Here is a 21,932-nt window from a genome sequence, read left to right as displayed (position 1 = left end):
GTGTGTTTGAATGTGTGTTTCTCACTAGTGTGTGGCCTCCTGGAGCCCAGTGTCCTGTCTTACCCATTTGCCTGTCAACACCTAGCATGATGCCTAATGCCAAGTTGGCACTTAGCTAATGTTTGTTTGTTGTGAATTAATAGATAGCTAGCTCTCCTCTGCTCTGTGGGCAAAACATCCGGAGAACATGAATACAGGATTCCAGAGTGTTGTGAATTAGTTAAATGAAGTGTTGTAAATTAGTTAAATGAATGTTTATAGAGCCCCTATAACTGAGTGGTTAAAAAAAAACTAAAACACCTTTGTAATACAACTAATATTTATTGAGTTCAAATCTTTCCCATTTTTATAAAAGACGTGTAATCCTTACAGGCATCTCATAAGCCATAGGGATCACCCCAATTTTATAAGTTGCAATGATGAAGAGATGACTGGACTTTCCCTAGCTCTCACCGCTAATTGGCTGTCCAAAAGGAGTAAAACCTGAGCTCCTGGGATTCCAGGTCCATTGCTGTGTTCTTAAGTCATTTAACCTTCCTGAATAAAATGGGGATAATAACACTTATTTTGAAGGATTGTAATAATAAAAGAAAAAAGTTACACATAATGTCCACTACAAATTCTGTTCCAAATTAGGACATCAGTTGATAGCAGTTTCTTTATGTGCCCAGGATGGCAAAGACATCCTAGGATGTCCTACTTGTACATATCTGTGACTGGTTCTGTCCTTGTCCAACACCCCAGCAAGTCCTCCTGCATTTTTCTTCTCCTTAGGGCCATCCCCTCTGTCTCCAGTAGCTTCTCCCTCACCCAGGACTAACTGTAAGACAGGTGATGGCTCCTGGACATTCCCTTCCTTTCTGAAGCCCAACCCCAGGCCCTTTCACATCTTAAGGATACCTCTAGTTCAGAAAAGAGGTGTAAGGACATATAGGTCCTGTGCCATGGTCTGATATCAATTACTTGTGTGACATTTGCTCCACTGTTCTCTCCAGTGTGAAGTGAGAGTGTTGAACCAGAGACATTTCTATATTAAACTTGCTTAGGCAAAGGAAATTTCGCTGAAAACATTTTCTCTGCACAGTCAGGCATTATCAGTCTTGGGGCGAGGGGAAAGTTTTACATATTTTCCTATCCACCAAATAAATCAGCATTGGCCTTGCCTAAGTTTATCAGATCCATTTTTACTTTAAACTCTTCCTTCTTGCTCTACTTTGCAGCAAAGTTTACCTGCCTGCAGCATACATTCAGAATTTTCTCCTGAATATAGGTTGCAGAAATTGAAGCAAGCAGATATAGACTGAACTAGCATAGATGGCATCTTCAGGCTCACTGGCTAGATCCACTTGGCTTCCTCCCTTCTCATTAGCCCCACAGTCTACATCTGCTTCACCCACCCTGATTTATGCTCAGCACCCCAGAGTGCATAAGCTGGTGTTTATTTTCATGGCTGACACGATCATCCCCAGAGCTGTCGTTAGCATTTGGAAGATGAGTCGCTTTCCCTGGGAGATTGGAGTATCTGTGAAGCCTCCTGACCTGTTAGACGTCTATGTCTCAACACTTTACAAAACCAAGTCTATTTATTTCCTCTTATCACAAGCACTCATAGTTACTTATTGCCTAAACAGAGCAAATGATTCTTATAATAATTGTAAATTTGATGTTTGTAAACTTACTGTTTTCTGAGTTAGTGAATCAGTCTACAATTACAAAGGAAGAAAAGTTAGATTTCAATGCTATTTGATATTCAGTGGTTGCGTTTGCTTGGATCCTGGCCGTTTATGAAGGTTACATTTTATGCTTGGTTCCTCAAGCACATAAGTCAATACTAGAAACCTGTAGTCATGTCTCAGGATGAGAAACAGTATGGATAATGGAACATTTTTAAACCTCAACCCATGAAGACTCTCATGTTATAGAAATCTGCCCAAGATCACCCAGATTACAAAGCACTTAGCATAGGTAGGTGTGATTCCAGAGCTGCAAATGCAGACATGAAATAAGATGCAGTCCTTGCCTCTGGAGGACTGAGGGTCTAGTATGGTTTGAATGTCATAAACACAATCAAGTATATTAAGTATTAAGATAGAATCAAATTTATATTAATGTCCTGATATGTTTTTCAAGTACTAGGACCTGTAAAAACTAGATATCTAAAAACATGAAATTAAAAGAAAACATTCATAAGGAAAAAAAAACAGATCTGAATAACCTCTCATAAGGTAGTGCAATGTACTGTCTGCTTGATTTAGATGATGACAGTACATGATTGCCCAAATCAGTAAGTAGATTAATTATGAGAGGCGGGTGCCTACATGTAAATAACGCAATTAGCAATACTTTCATTCATTTATCAAACACTTATCAGCTGTGTCGTGTGTGTCAGACACCTTGTTAGGAAAATAAATGAAGAGGGGAAAACAGACAGACAGGTGGATTCAGCATGGAGCCCAGTTTGGGTGCCTGTATTACAGCTAGTTGGTTACGATCCCCAACTAGCTGTGTTACCAGGGGCAAGTGACTTAATCCTTCTGAACCTCAGTTTCCTCAGTGACACACTGGCATTAAAAATAACAATACAGACCTCCTGAGGTCATTTTGATTATTATGTGAGATGATTACCTTTAATAGATTACCTACTATAGTACCTGGGTCCTTGTACATGCTTGACAGGTATCAGAAGTTTTCTGTCCCAATTTGATGGAGGAGACACTTAAGGCTCAGAGCAGTGAAATAATGTGTCCAGGACACTGTAAAACTAGAAGATAAATTCAAAACAAAGGAGCACATGACACAAAGTACATAGGATGAAAGAGCAGAAGGACTAACTGTGCCTCTGGAGTCTGTGAATGATTTTTCAAATACTGTCCATAAACATTTGTTTGGAGCCATTTTCCATTGGCCAACTGCTGAGTTACACACACACACACACACACACACACACACACACACAGGGGTCCACAGTCTGCCCCCACATAGACTATCAGCTTCTTTCTCTAAGGGCTGGCTAATCTTTAATAAGGATTATCACAGGTTTCTCAGTCTTGACTTTTATTATTTTCAGAACTGACAGGTGAGAAGTAAGAAAGGCAATAACTGTCTTGAAACATTTTTCTAAAATTTTGCTTGGACTTCCTCCAAAGTAAAAGTGTTTCTTCAAAATATGGAAGAAATATGGAACTTCACCAGCATAGCTGAAACCAAGGAATTCCCTGGAAGTGGCATGGCAAGATCATATTCATTCATTCATTTTTTACTCATTTCCATCATGTTTATTTTGTGTTTATAACATGGTACAATTGATGAACAAGAAGCAGCTTCTCAGTGGAGAAAAATCCCGAGACTTAGAGGGTTGATTTCTCTCTTTCTGTTCTTGTTTGTGAAACTAACTTTCCATGAATGAATACTTATCACCAAACTTTTGGAAAAATCACCTCAATATAAATTGATTGCTAATCACCTGAATGTGACCTCTGGTTCCTTTTTTTCTCTTTTCTGACACAGAATGCTGCAACATTCCAGGTGACTGTCCAAGATGATAATAGCATCACTGTCTCTTTAGAAGCTTCAGATGTTGTGAGCCCTTCATCTGTGTATGTCGTGAAGATAACTGGTGAATCAAAAAATTACTTCTTCGAATTTGAGGAATTCAACAGCACTTTGCCTCCTCCTATTATCTTTAAGGCCAGTTATCATGGCCTTTACTATATAATCACGCTGGTGGTGGTAAATAGAAATGTGGTTACTAAGCCATCCAGATCAATCACTGTGCTAACAAGTAAGCATCAAGTGTTTCTCCTTTGGGTATGTTCTCACGGGGCTCACCTTGAAGAGGACCCAACCTAGAATGGCTTTGAAGTCAAGTGACATGGATTCAAAGTTCAGTTATGTTAAGATTCCAGCTCCTTGCTGTAGCTTTATCACGTTATACTGCAAATTTTTGTTAAACAAAAACTGGTTTTAAGACAAAATGAATAAATCTTGATAAGGTAGTACATTTTGAGACTGACAATTTTAGAGTGTGCTATGTAATTTTCTGCTCTGTGACTTAAGAGTATCATAACTATGCATTTTTTTTTCCCAGAACACATACTCTCATGGTAAGTAATTTTGGTTTTGAGACAATGAATTTATAGTCATATTTATCCTACTCAAATCCAATTATACATTTTTCAGCTGAGAAAGAGAAATAGATGTTATTATCAGGTATTATTCCACCGTCTCTCCTCAAAATAGTTTTGGCTTCTGCTGCCCAAGGAAATGTCATTGGCATTTTAACCTTCAGTCACAGTCAGTAGGCCACATCTTAAAGAGTTAATGCTGACGTTAGGAATTTTTTTTTTTAATTTTTTTTTTTAAAGAGGCACGTATTTTATTTATTTATTTATTTGTTTATTTGTTTGTTTGTTTATACATGCACTGGGTACAGTCAGAAGCGTGGGAGGGTGAGAGAATTCACCAGAGCCCGAGCGGGGAGCAGAGCAGGCAGAAGGACCGAAGTACACTGCTGAGGGGAGCAGCGGGCGGCAGGAGAGGTCTGCGCGCCATGTGGGACCCTCCTCTGGTGGCCAGGGAGCAGCCGGGGATCGAACCGGCGCCGCAGAGGCCGCGGGCAGATTCACAACCCAACGCTCAACCACTGCACCACCGGGGAGGCCCTGACGTTAGGAATTTTTTAGGAGTCCTTTTAACTATTCATGATTTTAATTTTGCTCTCTGATTTTAATACCTAATGACAATTTAAGAGGAGATCCTACTGTTTATGTTGAGGTATGAACAAAAAGCTATTATATGGAAGGCAGTGGAGTTCCTCACTAGAGCAACTGAATGTCTTAGCAAAGTTCTTTTTGCTCATTGTTTTTCAATGTAAATTTTCCAGCAGCTGCAATACTTTAAATACCAGCTGAATATGGCTATTCTGGCCATATTAAGGAAAGGACATAGTGATATTTTCTGTTGTGATTGAAGGAAAGCAACAAGAAATCAGAATCAAGCAAGATGACATATTTTTAATTTATCTGTCAAAAATTAATTAGTTTCCCTTGGTAAAGTCCAAGGATAACAATTGAGTCCTCAAAATCAGGGATAACTCAGAGCCCAAAACCTTCAAGGTCTATGGATAGAATAAGCAAATTTAAGGCTTAGTTGAATTAAAGAAAAAACTTGCCTGATAAAACTCCATTTTAAACACGTTTCAGAAAAAAGTGAATTAGGACTTCATAGATCCAGGCCTACAATGACAAGGATACAAATTCCTTGATATCAGCATCTCTGTCTTACTCATCTTCATATTTCTATTATCACTAAGTATGAGCCCTTAATAGGTGATCAATAAATAGCCACTCAATTTAACTGAGCAAATAATATGAGAAAGTGCCAAGAAAAACATACTAAGCCACAAAGCAAGATAAAACTGTAGTAGCTGGTGCTGACCCAATATTCATTAGCAGGTCCTCAGCCACTCCCTATCAGACAAAGCTGGAGGAGTCAAGTAAGGGTTTATTAAAAAAAAAAAAAACTTAATAAGAAGTACCGAAATGTTTCTGGACTATCTCCTGATATTTTAGCATGTGCAGGATGTTTCAAAACTTTCCTTCAAACCTTTTCAAGATATTTTCTGTTTCCCTTTATGATTGCTTCTTGGGCATGTGGGCTGAATGTGTGGTCAAGCATCTAAAACTGGCAGTGGTGCAGAGTTCTTTATGCTGATATCTAGGCAAATGCTAGTGTGATCAGAGAAAATACTTTGTGTGAGTTAAGTTAGTTGAAAGTTTTTGAAATTTGTCTTTCTGTACAAAATATTGTCTATTGTGCATATTCTGTGAACACTTGTTAGGTGAAGTTTCATGAATACCAGGTCAAAGTTGGGTGTGTGTGTCATCTGCTCCTTACAGACTTTCTGTCTACTTGTTCTAGTGATGACTGACCGAGTATGAAGTCTCCACCCACACCTGTAGATCTGTCTATTTCTCCTCTCTTTTAACTTACACTGTATGCATTTTGAACCTCTGATAAATGTTGTTAGGTACAAGCACTTTTAGGTTTAGCATGTTATCTTGACCAGCTGAATTTTGTTATCTTGATCCTAGGTAATATGCATTATGGTGGACCCTGATATTAATACAGAGATCTCAATTTTCTTGTGTTAAGAAAATGGTCTACTTGTTTTATCCTGTTACTTTCAACCACTTATGTCTTCATATGTAAATGGGTTTTCTTGTATTCAGTGTGGAGTTGGAGCTCACTTTTTCTCCAATTTGAAAATTTGTCTTTTAATTGGAGTGTTTAGACAGGAACTATTCAGTAAAAGAGAGATAACCACATATGTCATTTTAAATTCCCTAACTGACATGTTAAAAAACTTTCTGAAAAGATTAAATTAATTTTAGTAGCATAGCTTATTTAACCTATTGCTTTCAAAATGTCATTTCAGCATATAATCAATATAAATGCACGTGTCTTATTTTTAAGCATAATTAAAATTAAAAATTCAGCTTCTCATTTACACTAGCTTCAGTTTAAGAACTCAATAGTCTTATGTGGATAGTGGCCACCAATTTTGATACTGCAAATTCAGATCATTTTTATTTAATGTGATTATTTATATGGCTGTATTTAATTTAAATTTGCCATATTGCTAGACTGCTAGTGTCAGGGGTATAGGGAGTTGAGTTAATTTAGTCAGAAGTTGAGCTAGTTTTAAGGTTTTAGTAACCTTCAATTCATTACAGATTTCAGATTCTCCCAATGGCAGTCTGCCAGCAGGCATAGAGGGTCTATATCTGTATTCCCACCCTCTTGTACCCACAGAGTTCAGCCAACCCTGTACAGTGTCCCCACAGAAGGCCTCCAGGATTATGCCCCTCCCCAGGCAACAGACTGCAGCTTCTTTTTGTTCAGTGCTTCTCTTGGTAGAGACAAGGAAGATTCCTGGCTCCCCAGGTCCAGCCTCAGGCTTAGGTGCCTCCTGTGACCCTAATTGGGGCATCCACAGCATTTCTGCCCTTTGCTATCACTGACAGGCAAATTCTATCTTAAATCTTTGATGTCTAGAGTGGGAGTTTCCTGCTTCTGCCTCAACAGACCAAGCTCTGCTTTGTATCAGTGCATGATTGCAGACCCAGGCAAGCCTCTGCCCCTCTCCCAGGAACACACACCTTTCATTGCTCCCAGGTCCTGAGAAGGGGGCATCTTTGCCTCAGTATTGATATTGAGAGGAAAATTTTCCTTTCCCCTAAACCCCAATGCCTTAAGGCTTCTGCTTTGTACTCAAGAAAAGTTCCAGACAGTGAGTGATGTTTCTCACTGAGTGAGGTTTCTCTTTGAGCTACCAATTATCACCTGCATTCCTTGTCCCCAGGAGTAGTTCTTATGCCCCCAATATTTCTGATGAGCCCCTGATGGGGGCTGGAGAAAGAGTTAGAGGGAATGTATAAACTCCACCTTTGTCTGGGACTCCAGTTATACTAAACCAGTGCTGTTACGGGACTTTTGGATGATAGACATGTTATTGCTGTGTTGTCCAATATAGTAGCTATTAATTTTTCATTTATTTCATTTTGAATTTTATTTCAATAGTCACACGTAGCTAGTAGCTGGCTTACTGGACAAAGCGGTTCTATGCTGTCATTTAGACCACACAAGCCTTTCTGAGCTCATTAGAATCTCTGATAGACTCTAGAAAAGTTATGATCTCATAGATTATTTGACTTATTGCTGTGTGTGTGGAGACTGATCTGCACTTGCTTGCAGCTTTCCTCATTCTAAGTGCAAAAGGAAAGTTGCATTGATTTCTAAAGAGTAAAAATTAATTGATGATGGCTGATTGCTTCTCATCTTCTCTTCTACTTTTAGAAACTCAATTGCATCATCCCAGATTTTTAAAGTGACAATAGGTTAGGAATCTAAGAACCAGGGATTAATGCACAAATATTTTGTGATGTGGGGAAGGAGGCAACATTAGGTGACGTTTGGATCCCAGCTCCCTCCTTTAAAAGGAAGGAACTGAAGTCCACACTACTAGTTTACTTTGAGATCTAATGGTGGTAATTTTAATATGTCAGTTAACCATGCATTTTTGTCATCCTTATATTTCTAATAGAAATCATTTTTTAAAGTTCAGAAAGCATTTACAATTTCTGCCCGTAGAGTTGGCACATTGCTCTTGAAAATAAAAGGGCACATTTGTTGCTGTCATTTATTGTGTGTTAGATGCTACTATTGATGAAATAAGCAATGGCAAAGCAATTGGCCCTGGGGCAATCCTTTGATATTTTTCTCTAGTTGTTTTGAGTCTGATGCTCAGAGAAAACTGAGAAACATGGTAGAGAATAAATTCAGCACAAAACAAGTGACTTGGCCAGTTCAAAAGAGCTTTGCAACCCTTAGGATCAGACAGCTGATTAATATTTAATTGATTGAGAATCTTCAGTATATTGCATGCACTTTAGAAAGAAAGAAGAGTATCTTAAGGTAAAATAATGCATGAAAATAATTGCTTAGAAACTGGGGAATGATGATTGACACACAGCTCTCTCACATCAATTAAGTTACAGAACTGGTGACTGTAAACATTGTAGAATACATAGAGACACTCTACAAATATGATTTTCTATACAAATCCTTTTATAAATAAAATAATGTGTGAGTTATTATTTTGCAAATGTGCATTCTCTATGGCATGACCTAAGTGCAAGAGAAATGAGAATCAATAAAAATATTCACATTCAGAGATGGTACTAGAGTAGAAAAGAAAAAAAAGATGATCTACGCTATGAGAAAATAGTGTAAAAGAATGCCCAGTCTTTCCAGGGAATATTGAGCAGACACTACAGAAGAAACAGTTTTTGAAACATTGATGAAAATTTCCTAAATTGATGAAATTTTCCTAAATAAAGTCTAGCAGTGTGACAGTCAGAGTCAAGGGAATAGCATGTGCTGGGAATGTAGGACCACCCAGCATGGCATACTGGGGGACTGCAATGGTGGTTGGTTGGCAAGCATCCAGGCTCCAGAAAGTAATAGGGAAGGTGACTGTAAAACTTGGAAGATCTTTGAAAACCTTGCAAAGTTTAGACTTTAATTGCTGAGTGATGATGAGTGATGACAGATTTTATACAAAGAAATGGTATAATGATTTTGGACTGGGATACGCTCCTTCTTAGAACAGAGTTGCAAGTCAGAGCATCCTGCATCCCAGACTATAATGAACAGATTATCAAGCACGCATTCTGAGAAGTGTTTCAAAGCATGAACCTCAGAACCCAAGAAATCTGGAAATCATATGGGTAATATTAGGCAAATTATTAATCTTAGTTTCCTAATCTATAATCTAGTCCAAGGATTAGCAAAGTTTTCTTTAAAAAAAAGATTTATTTTTATTTATTTATGCATATAAGAACAGGTATAGACCAGAGGTGTGGGGAGTGGGGTTTTGTGTGAAAGGATTTATCAAGGAACTAGTGGAGAGCAGAATAGGCAGATCTATTGAAATACACTCCTGAGGGGAGCAGTGGGAGAGACAAGGAGAAGTTTGCTGTGCTATATGGGTTATGTCCCTGGCCATGGATTGAACTTATGCTGCAGTGGCTGGCGATAGCTTGATAGCACTGAGACTTTAACCCCTCTGTCACCAGGGAGGCCCTAGCAAACTGTTCTTTTTTTTTAAGATTTATTTATTTATGAATACAAGAACTGGGGTATAGGCCAGAGGTGCGGGGGCAGGGGTGAGAGGATTCACCAGCGACAGAGTGGGGAACAGAACAGAGAGATTGACTGAAAAACACTGTTGAGGGGAGCAGTGGGCGAGACAGGAGAGGTCTGCTGCGCCATGTGGGTAGATCTCTGGCAAGCCAGGGATCAAACCGGTGCTGCAGAGGCTGGGGACAGCTTCACAGCACTGTGCTCAACCCCCTGCACCACCAGGGAGGCCCCCCTCACAAACTGTTCTTATAGAGGCCTAGATAACAAATGTTTTGTACTGTGTTGCCCATGCAGTCTATGTCACAATTACTCAGTTCTGCTGTTGCCACACCAAAACAGCCACAGAAAATACATAAGTAAATAAGCAGGGCTATGTCCTAATAAGACTTTATTTAAAGACACCAAAATGTGAATTTCTTGTGTCATGGAATAGCATTCTTCTGTTGATTTTTGTGAACCATTGAAAAGGATAGAAGCCATTCTTACTCTACACGTCGTGTGGAAGTAAGTGGGAGGCTAGACTGGCTTGTGATTCTAGTGTGCAGATTTCATAGTGGGCACTGAAAATAATGTAATGGCTTTTGGTAATATCAGAAAAGTTAAACTCCCTAACAAAGTGTGTAGTGCCTAGTATAAGATCAGTAAATATAAGCAACACCATTGCCTTCTTTGTGTGATGTGTGTTTAATGCCAAACTGCAAAATGGCACTAAATAAAAAATTCCTCAAGGGGTTGGGAGCAAATGAGAATCAAAACTAATCAGGCAGGGAAGCCAGGAAGGTGGAAGTGACTGGTTTAAGGCAGAGAATCTGACAAAACTAAGTGTCAAGTGACCTGCAGTCTTAGAAGTTTTGAACAGAATCAAGTAACTGAGGAGGGCTGGAGGTAGGGAGTATAATGGTTGAATTATTGCAGAAAGGAAACAATGGCTTGAGCTGAGATAGTAGTTATGTGACCACCCCCTTCCTGGGCTCTAGGTGGCTACTGCCACCAGCTCATCTCAGTGCCCTGCTTGGGTCTGGCTGAGCCATCAGGTGAAGGCTTCTGCATCTAAACCCAGAGCAGTAACTCTGATCTGGGACCCAGGATCTGTCTCTTTCCCCTACTCCTGCCTTCAGATGTGAGGGCTCAGTCACTCAAGAGAAATTTGTCAGGAGAGGGCCTCCCTGGTGGAGCAGCGGTTGAGCGCTGGGCTGTGAAGATGCCCACAGCCTCTGCAGCGCTGGTTCGATCCCTGGCTGCCGGCGAGGGTCCCACATGACGCGACAGACCTCTCCTGCCATGCCCGCTGCTCCCCTCAGCAGTGTGTTTCGTCAGTCTGCCTGTTCTGTTCCTCACTCTGGCTCTGGTGAATTCTTTCACCTTCCCGTGAAAGAATTGCTTTCCCGTGCTTCTGACTATACCCAGTGCTTGTATAAATAAATAAATCTTAAAAAAAAAAAAAAAAGAAATTTGTCAGGAGAGACACATTCTTAGGTTGGCAAAGATGCTAATAATCACTGATCTAGCAGCTTCCTTCACTTTAGTCCACCCAAACAGAGCAATCCCAAGAAAAGTTGCTCATGTCACTTCCCTTGCTTTCCTTAAACAACATTTGCTGTTTCTTCTTCTAGCTGAAATATTCACATCCAGAACTCTATACAACTTCCTATTTATGTTCTGTCATGAGTGATTCTAAGGTAATTAAGGGACATAAAATAGTCTTCATTGAGAACATTGGTTTTCACTACACTTATATGAAGGAAACACCAAATCCAGAGGAATAATTCACTTCTAGCCTTGGAGGGAGGCAAATGGGATCTGGGTGAGTTATATGGGGAAGTTTCAACTGTATTATATAACCCTTAATTTTTTTTTTTTTAGCTTTGTTAATTTTATTAAGGACAAGGACAATAATTAAGCAGTTCACAAAAGTTAACACTAGTAATCTTTAACCACAAGGTTGACTTTGAAACATGAAGAACTAAAACTCTTTCTCACAAATAGTTTCTTTTTTTCTCTTCACACAGCTCAAAAATCCTTAAAACACAGACGAGTAAAGCATTTTGGTATAACCCTTAATTTTTTGAAAAACAAAAAGACCTAGGGCAAAAAAAGAAGTAATAAACAATCAAAGATAATAAATGATTCATGTTTTCTAACAACTCCGTTTTTCTGCTCTAGCATGGTTCTTTAGATAAGAAAGGGAATTGTCATGGGGTGACTGGTAGAGAAAAAGTAAGTTAGATAGAGATTTATCCTTTCATCACTGAAAAACACACAAGTAATTACAGTTTCAGTTTAGGACACATCACTTAATTTTGCAAAAGAAAAATAATGAGGAAATGACTGGAGAGAGAATAAAATATTTTTAGAGAATGTATTTGTGTTTTGTTGAAATTAGTAATTCTTGATTGAATATGCACCAGTAAGGCCTGATATTAGAGGTTAGTGCCGACCTGGGTCACTCATGATGAAGATGAAGGCAGTATATGCAGCCCACATAGCAGCAGACATTTTAAAAAGTCTCTTAGTTTAAAGTTTAAGTATCTTGCAGCAGCCCAATAAATAAATAAATCACAAAATAAAATAGCTGCACTAATCCTCATGTAATCGCTTGAATTTCAAAGTTTAACTGTGGCTTTGATGTGCAGACCTAATGTCCCTGGGCACAAATGATTGAGTGGACCCTTAACTTTTCTTTGGAGTAGACAGAACCCTGGTGAGCATGTGCAACTGGACCCAGCAGTGGGAGGATTATGCCTCTGTGGTGCTCTTTGCTGTTACCTTTCATTTTGATTCTCTTAGATCCAGAGTCAAGAGGTGGATTTGCTAGACTCCATGTTAGTAATTAGACTGGATTGAAAGACCTTCAAATGGTTTAAATCTTCTTTACGATTAATCAAAGAGAAAAACTCTGAATCTTCAGGAGTTAGTTGGTTTGTTTCCTCAGCACTTAAGTGAGTTCACTCTGTCTTACTTTAGTAGGAAGTTCAAGAATTAGACAAAGATAAAATAGAAACATTTTAACCAGAGAATATAACAGTCCACAGAAACAAGATCCTAACTTTCTGATAGATGTTGATTTGGTTTTTGAGGAAATTCCAGGAGATGGCAAAGCTTTGACATGTAGTTTAAAACACTCTGGATCTTTATAATCAGAAGCAAAGGTCAGTTAAGATCTTGAGGAACAAAATGAAAGCTGCTAGCTACATACTGAGATGAAGTAGGCACTCAATAATTATTCTTTGAATGAACTATGACAAGTTTTGGTTTCTTACATTATTGAAACTGAAATTTGAAAATGTGAAATTTAAACTAAGGATATTGCTTTCATGGATATAGATTTCCAAGTATCCTCTCACTTCTAAACCTTTAAATCAAACTTATTTTTGCAATAATACATTAGTTGATTCCAAACCAAATTAATTAAATTTACTTGAATTAAATGAAGCAAATGAAACGTATCCAATGATTACTTCAGAAGGGTGGGAGAGCTGTGTGATTTTATAAGACATTTGCTAAAGGGTGGGATGTGGAAATGATGCTGACATACATCAATCATAGGTTTTTAAAAAGGGAATATTTAAAAAAAATTGTGTGATGAATTAATTCAAGCAAATAGGAATATATACTTTTAAAAACTTCTGTAGAAAGTAGTTTGATGAACAGCATAAGCTACAATTCTTAAAATATAAGGTGGCTTGCAATTATCAATAAAATATAGAACAATAAATGGTAAGTTCCCACAAGGAAATAATTGATTGCATAAGCATTTGTCCTTGGTCAGAACCCAAGTGAATTTTCTGTTACACTTTTGTTAAAACATCAAATATTCTTGACCTGGGGAAAAGAAAAATGAACTAGGAATCCCGAAATGGAGATGCTGCTGTGTTTGTTATCTTTCACATGTAATTTAAGGTCTCTGAGTTACTGTTATTTTTATTCATTGAAGGGCAATATCAATATTTGCTCTTTCTAGAATTAAAGGTTGTTGCAAAAGGAAAAATGAATATGGAAGTTCTCTGAAAGGCAGAAACACCATATGAAATGAGGTTCATTAATTACTACTCAAGAGAACACTTGAGTATGGAGAAGCTTAGTACCCCCAGATAATAAAAATGTGTGAGGTTCTGATGGGTGGGACCTTTGTACTTCCAAAGATTAATTATGGCCTTTGCCTCTTCTTCCCCAATTCCCTTTTCTCCATTTCTTTCTTTCTGCAGAACCTCTTCCTGTAACCAGTGTTTCAATATATGACTATAAACCTTCTCCTGAAACAGGAGTCTTGTTTGAAATTCATTATCCAGAAAAATATAATGTTTTCACAAGAGTAAATATAAGCTACTGGGAAGGTAAAGACTTCCGGTCGATGCTATATAAAGGTAAGAGGCGAAAAAGAAGACTGAATGAGTGATGACTTCTACTTTTTAAATTTTATTTTATTATTTACTTATTTTTAATTTTCTTACATTGCTGTTCATTTTTGAACAATTGATTTTTCCCCTCAGGTGTAGTCCCTATAGTTCTCCCCCCACCACAGCACCCATGAACCATCATCATATTCCCTTGTGCTCTTCCCTCCTACCCCCTTTTTTTTAAATTTTAGCATAGAAGAACTAGGGTATAGGCCAAAGGAAGAGGGGGGTGAGAGGATTCAGCAGGGACAGAGTGGGGAATGGAACAGGTAAATCCACTGAAATACACTGCTAAGGGGTTCCCTCCCCTGTTTTGACCCCCTCCTTCCCTTCCTCTGCTGGATGCCTCAGATCTATGGTCACTTCACTAGTTCTGTCTTTTTCTTGACCTTTTATTCAGTTTCTATATATTCTTTTCTTTTACATTTAAAAAATCCTCTCTCTATATATATATTTTACATCATTATTCATTTTTGTACAGTTTGCTTTCTCCTCTCAGGTGTAGTCTCCATAAAATTCCCTCATGAATCATCACCTTAGTCTCCTGTGCTCTTGGCTCCCATGTTTTAATCCCTCTCCCTCCCCTGCCCTCCTGTATATCTCTGAGTTATAGTTGCCTGCTAGTTTTGTTTTGTCTTTTTTCCCCCAGTCCCCTATTTCATTCCCCTATATTCCTCCTATAAATGAGATCATCCAATATTTTTCTTTTCCTTCTGACTTATTTCACAGAGCATAATCCCCTCCAGCTCCATCCATGTTGCTGCAAATGGCATAAGTTTATCTTTTTTGATTGCTGAGTAGTATTCCATTGTGTGTGTGTATATATATGTGTGTATATATGTATATATATGTATATATGTGTATATATATGTATATATGTATATACATATATATATGTATATATGTATATATATGTATATATATATACATATATACATATATATATACACATACCACATCTTCTTGATCCACTCATCTGTTTCAGGGCATTCAGGTTGTTTCCGTATCTTAGCTATTGTAAATAGTGCTGCAGTAAAGATAGGAGTGCAGGTTTCCTTTTGAATTAATGTTTTTGTGGATAACTTACTTTTTGCATGATTTTTGACAAATGGTCTTCACATCTAAAGAGGCTTTAAAATTCTCTATTTGATCTATAAATAAACACTTTGAAAATAGTTGTTGTTTATTATTGAAAATCTTGTTATGAGGTGTCTTAGAACATCCTGCTCATTGGTATGGAGACCCTTGCCAGGCATAAGCCTGAGAAATACTCCATTTATGATCATGTACATGGCATTCTTGCCAAAAGCAGCATTTCAGGCACAGAGAAAAAATTCAAATGGAGGTCTGAAATCAAGTCCTGACTGTTTTCTTCTGTGTGTGTTAAAAGGGCATTTCTAGAACTAGGAAGGCAGAGGTACCTCCCATCATGTTTTACTTAAGAGTTAGTCCCAGGTTACCCCCAGATGCAGTGCTTTTTTGTTCCTTTACTTATGTTTATCTGTATGACCAGCTAGATGATTGCATTAATATACAAAAATTGATTTCGCTATTTTTACTGGCTTCATGGGGACCCTATGGGAAAGAGAAAGAGAGTCTAGGGAAATTAATGATTTCAAAAGGGTCCAGTCAGCTTCTGAATAGACCTCTTGGGTCATGGAGGAGGATTTAGAAGGAGATGGAGAGAGTGGGGGTGGGTGTTCAGTTTTTTTGGTAGTGAATTACAGTAGAGAAACTAAAATACTTTCAGGTCATAAGATCATAATATTTCTCTGCAGGGGTCAATGGAGAATGTTGTCAAAGTAGACTGGTTGTATACCAGAAAGGTGGAGAATGCACCTTTGAGAATGTACATTCAGCATGCATCCAGAAAAATGCCACTCTGACTTGCTGTTTTTCCAAAGTCCTCTTTTCTCTAGGTTTTGTTTTTATTATTAATTATTGATTAATTCTTAAATATTGTTTATGTGCATTTAGATCGTTTCCATTGTATAATATTTGATTTCTCCTCTCAGGTGTAGTGCCCCTAAATCTCCCACCACCACATCACCTGTGAACCGTCACCATAGTCCCTTGTGCTCTTTCCTCCCCTATTTTGACCACTCGCCCTTCCTCTCCCCTGCTGTAGTCTTGGATCTACAATTTGCCTGCTAATTTTGACTTTTTTTCTAACCCTTTGTTCAGTTTTCCCACATTCCTCCTATAAGTGAAACCATCCAATATCTTTCATTTTCCTTCTGACTTATTTCACTTAGCATGTTGCTGTGAATGGCACGCATTTATCTTTTTTGATTGTTGATTGTGCATATACCACATCTTCTTGATCCATTCATCTGTTTTTGGGCATTTAGATTATTTTCATATTTTAGCTATTGTAAATCGTGCTTCAATAAACATAGGAATGCAGGTTCCTTTTGAATTAATATTTTTATGTCATTTGGGTAGATTCCTAGGAGTGGAATTGCTGGGTTATATGGTAGCTCCATTTTAATAATTTGAGGTTATTCCACACAGATTTCCATGGTGATTGGACCAGTTTGCATTCCCACCTGCAGTTTTAGAGGGTTCCTTTTTCTCCACATCCTCACCAGCATTTGTTGTTGCCAGTTTTTGTTTTTGTTTTTTTAATATGGGCCATTCTCACCGGTGTGAGGTGGTGTCTGATTGTGGTTTTGATTTACATTTCTGTGATTACAAGTGATACTGAACATTTTTTCATATACCTGATGGCCATTTACATTTCCTCTTTGGACAGGTGTCTTTTTCAGTTCTTCTGCCCATTTTTTTTTTTTGATTGAGGTTGTTTGATTTGTTTTTGTTCTGTTGTGTAAGCTCTTTTTAGATCTTTGATATCAATCCCTTATCAGTTGTATGGAGTGCAATATTTTCTCTCAACCTGGAGATGTCTCTTCCTCTTGGTTATTATCTCTTTAGCTGTACAGAAGCTTTTTAATTTGATGTAATCCCAGCTGATTATATTTTCCTTCATTTTCTTTGCTCCTGGGAATTAGTCCTCACAGGTATTTCTGAGATGTATATCATGGAGGGTTGTGCCTATCTTTTCTTCTGTATATTTTATGGACAAACTCCTTTTTTAATGTGGATTGTCTTATTGAGACACTTTGAAATACATGCAGTGAATTTATGGTTTTTAATTTTTTTTAAAAAATTCAAATAAACAGAGACATAGATTCCACAAATTATTACTTTTATTTTCTTTTTTTTTTAAATAATAAATTTTATTTTTATATTCCCCATACAATTGCAGCCCCCCCATTCTGACCCCAATCCCTCCCCTCCTGCCCCCGCCCCCCTAAAAGTGTCTCTGGTTCATAGTTTTTTGTTGATTTTGATTTTCACTTTCTTATAGTTATTCATTTTCCTGGTCCCTTATTTAAGTTTTCTAGATTCCTGCTATGAGTGAGACCATCCGGTATTTTTCTTTTTCTTTTTGGCTTATTTCGCTGAGCATGATCCCTTCCAGCGCCATCCATGTTGCTGCAAATTGCATGTGTTTATCTTTTTTGAATGCTAAGTAATATTCCATGGTATATATGTACCACATCTTCTTGATCCAGTCATCTATTTTTGGGCATTTGGGTTGTTTCCAAAGCTTAGCTACTGTAAACAGTGCTGCTATAAACATAGGGGTGCAGGTGTTCTTTGGAATTGATGTTTCTGTGTCCTTTGGGTAAATACCTAGGAGTGGAATTGCTGGATCATATGGAAGCTCTATGTTTGGTAGGTCCAGAAATCTCCACACAGCTCTCCACAGTGGTTGGACCAGTTTGCACTCCCACCAACAATGCAGAAGAGTTCCTTATTCTCCACACCCTCGCCAACATTTGTTGTTGCTAGTTTTTTTAATATGTGCCATTCTCACTGGTGTAAGATGGTATCTCATGGTAGTTTTGATTTGCATTTCCCTGATGACAAGTGATGTTGAACATTTTTTCATATGCCTGTTGGCCATTTGCATTTCCTCTTCAGAGAAGTTTCTTTTTAGCTCTTCTGCCCATTTTTTGACTGGATTATTTTCTTTGTTGTTGTTGAGTCTCATCAGCTCTTTGCAGATTTTTGTGATCAGTCCTTTATCATTAGTGTTGGGTGCAAAAATGTTCTCCCAGTTGGTGGGGTTTCTCTTTGTTTTTGTTATTGTCTCTTTTGCTGTGCAGAAGCTCTTTAATTTGATGTAGTCCCACCTGTTTATCTTTCCCTTCACTATCACTGCTTTGGGTGATGTATCTGTAAAGATGTCTTTGATGTGCAAATCACGTAGTGTTTCGCCTATATTTCCTTCTATATATTTTATGGTTTCAGGTCTTATGTCTAGTTCTTTAATCCATTTTGAGTTGATTTTTGTGTATGGTGTGAGGTAGTGGTCAAGCTTCATTCTTTTGCATGTAGCGACCCAGTTTTCCCAGCACCATTTATTGAACAAACTTTCTTTGCTCCAATGCATAGTCTTTGCTCCTTTGTCAAAGATTAGTTGACCATAAATCTGTGGGTTTATTTCTGGATTTTCTATTCTATTCCATTGGTCTGTATGTCTGTTCTTGTTCCAATACCATGCAGTTTTGATGATTATGGCTTTGTAGTAGAGTTTGAAGTCTGGGAGTGTGATGCCTCCATTCCCTTCTTTTTTTCAGGAGAGCTTTGGCTATTCGGGGTTTTTTGTGATTCCATATGAATTTCATCAATAATTGTTCTATTTCTTTGAAGAATGACATTGAAATTTTGATTGGAATAGCATTGAATCTGTATATTGCTTTTGGAAGGATGGCCATTTTAATAATGTTTATTCTTCCAATCCATGAGCAGGGGATGTCTTTCCATTTCTTTGTGTCTTCTTCTATTTCTTTTAACAGTGTTTTATAGTTTTCTTTGTATAGGTCCTTTACCTCTTTTGTTAGATTTAGTCCCAAATATTTGATTTTTTTTGTTTCAATAAAAAAAGGGATGGTTTTTTTGATTTCTTCTTCTTCAGATTTATTGTTTGTGTATAGGAAGGCTACTGACTTTTGCGTGTTGATTTTGTATCCTGCCACTTTACTGAACTGATTGATGAGTTGAATTAGTTTTTCTGTGGAGTTTTTGGGGTTCTCTATGTATAATATCATATCATCTGCAAATAGTGATAGTTTGACTTCTTCTTTTCCTATTTGGATTCCTTGGATGTCTTTCTCTTGTCTTACTGCTCTGGCTAGGACTTCCAGTATTATATTGAAAAGCAGTGGTGAGAGTGGGCATCCTTGTCTTGTTCCAGATCTTAATGGAATTGCTTTCAGCTTTTCACCATTGAGAATGATACTGGCTGTTGGCTTGTCATAGATGGCCTTTATGATGTTGAGGTATGTTCCTTGTATCCCAAGAATTTCAAGGGCTTTTATCATGAATGGGTGTTGCACTTTGTCGAAAGCTTTCTCGGCATCTATTGATATTATCATATGGTTTTTATATTTCTTTTTGTTGATGTGTTGGATAACGTTGATTGATTTTCGGATGTTAAACCATCCTTGTGTCCCTGGAATGAATCCTACATGGTCGTGGTGAATTATCTTATGCATACATTGTTGGATTCTGATAGCTAAAATTTTATTGAGGATTTTTGCATCAGTGTTCATTAGGGAGATTGGCCTGTAGTTTTCCTTTTTTGTGTTGTCCTTGTTTGGTTTTGGTATTAGTGTAATGTTGGCTTCATAGAACGTGTTTGGTATTGTCCCTTCCTTCTCAATTTTTTGGAAGAGTTTGTGAAGGATAGGCACTAATTCGTCTCTGAATGTTTGGTAGAATTCATTTGTAAATCCATCAGATCCTGGGCTTTTGTTTTTGGGGAGGTTTTTGATTACCATTTCAATTTCGCTGCTTGTAATTGGTCTGTTTAGGTGTTCTATTTCTTCTTTATCTAGCTTTGGGTGATTGTAGAGTTGTAGGAATTTGTCCATCTCCTCTAGATTGTTAAACTTGTTTCCATATAACTGTTCATAGTAGTTACTAATTATTCTTTTGATTTCTGCTGTGTCCGTTGTGATTTCTCCTCTTTCATTGATGATCCTGTTTATTTGTGCTTTCTCCCTTTTTCCTTTGTGAGCCTGGCTAGGGGTTTGTCTATTTTATTGATTTTTTCAAAGAACCAGCTCTTGGTTTCATTGATCTTTTGGACTGTTTTTTTAGTTTCAATTTCATTTATTTCTGCTTTGGTTTTTATTATTTCTTTTCTTCTACTGGTTTTGGGGTTTTTTTGTTGTTCTTTTTCTAGATCTTTGAGCTTCGAGATTAGGTTGTTTCTTTGAGTTCTTTCTTGTTTCTTGATGTGAGCTTCTATTGCTATATATTTTCCTCTTATTACTGCTTTTGCTGCATCCCATACATTTAGGATATTGGTGTCCTTCTTGTCGTTCAATTCAAAGAATTTTTTAATTTCTTCTTTGATCTCCTCATTAGTCCAGTGGTCTTCCAGTAGTGTGGTTTTTATTCTCCATGAGGTAGGAAAGTTCCTTGCCTTCTTTTTATGGTTTATTTCTAGTTTGATGCCTTCATGGTCAGAAAAGATGGTTGATATGATTTCAATCTTGGTGTATCTGTTGATGTTTGTCTTGTGCCCCAGTATGTGATCGATCCTGGAGAATGATCCGTGTGCGCTTGAGAAAAATGTGTACTCCGTTTTTTGGGGGTTTAGTGTTCTATAGATGTCTGTTAAGCCCAATTGCTCTAGGTCTTTATTTAGAGCTTTGGTTTCTTTACTTATTTTTTGTCTTGTTGATCTATCCATTGTTGATAGTGGTGTGTTGAAGTCTCCCACTACGTATGTGTTTTCTCTGATGTCTGTTTTCAGAGAGGACAACAGTTGTCTGATATATTTTGGTGCTCCTTCGTTTGGTGAGTATATGTTAATGAGTGTTATTTCTTCTTGAAGTATTGTCCCCTTGATCATAATGTAGTGACCATTGGGGTCTCTTTTTATCTTTTTGAGTTTGAAATCTGCTTTATCTGATATAAGTATAGCTGTTCCTGCTTTCTTTTTTGGTCCATTTGCTTGTAGGATTGTTTTCCATCCTTTAACTTTGAGCCTATTTTTATCTTTTGTAGCTAAATGTGTTTCCTGGAGACAGCAAAAGGTTGGGTTTTGTTTCTTAATCCAGGCTGCCACTCTGTGTCTTTTTATTGAAGAGTTTAGTCCATTTACATTTAGAGTTAATATTGATATGTTAGCATCTGAATTTGCCATTGTGTTTGTCTTTCCTTTGATTTTATTTATTTATTCTTTTAATGACTTTTTTTTTTTTGGCCTTCTTTCATTGTTATTCGTCCCTCTGAGGTTCTGGCTTTAGGACTCCTTGTAGTATTTTTTGGAGTGGGGGTTTAGTTGTAATGAAATTCCGGAGTTTCTGTTTGTCTGGGAAGGTCCATATTCTTTCTTCAAAGAGGAAGGAGAGCTTTGCGGGATAGAGTATTCTTGGTTGGCATCTGTTTTCTTGGAGTCTGTTGACTATGTCCCTCCACTCTCTCCTTGCCCGTAGTGTTTCTTCGGAGAAGTCTGATGTCAGCCAGATTGGCTTTCCTTTGAATGTTATCTGTTTCTTCCCTCTTTCCAGCTTCATTATTTTTTCCTTGTCCTGGATTCTTGTGAGCTTTACTATTATGTCTCTTGCTGTATTTTTCCTTTCGTCGTGGAAGTTTGGTGTTCTTCTTGCTTCTTGTATATCAATTTTCAGCTCCTTCTTCACATTTGGGAAGTTCTCTTCAATTATCTCTTTGAATATTTTCTCTGTTCCTACATCTCTCTCCTCTCCTTCTGGTATTCCTATAACTCTTATATTTCCTTTCCTC

At 37.7% G+C, this 21,932-nt stretch overlaps 1 protein-coding gene across 2 annotated transcripts in view; it reads left to right on the top strand.

Annotated features, from left to right (window-relative positions):
* The window catches only part of PTPRO (protein tyrosine phosphatase receptor type O), a 227,838-nt gene that overhangs the window by 117,792 nt on the left and 88,114 nt on the right, over positions 1-21,932 (top strand). For both annotated transcript variants that reach the window (XM_054696421.1, XM_054696420.1), the window contains exons 2-3: positions 3,508-3,781; positions 13,911-14,069. In XM_054696421.1, coding sequence (XP_054552396.1) covers positions 3,508-3,781; positions 13,911-14,069 — 433 coding nt within the window. The remainder of the gene's footprint in view (positions 1-3,507; positions 3,782-13,910; positions 14,070-21,932) is intronic.

Source organism: Talpa occidentalis, unplaced genomic scaffold (genome assembly GCF_014898055.3).
Source record: "Talpa occidentalis isolate TD23 unplaced genomic scaffold, MPIMG_talOcc4v2.1 talOcc4.16, whole genome shotgun sequence".
Classification (NCBI taxonomy): domain Eukaryota; kingdom Metazoa; phylum Chordata; class Mammalia; order Eulipotyphla; family Talpidae; genus Talpa; species Talpa occidentalis.
Note: the sequence above shows the minus strand (reverse complement) of the source record. Positions and strands in the feature narration are given on the sequence as shown.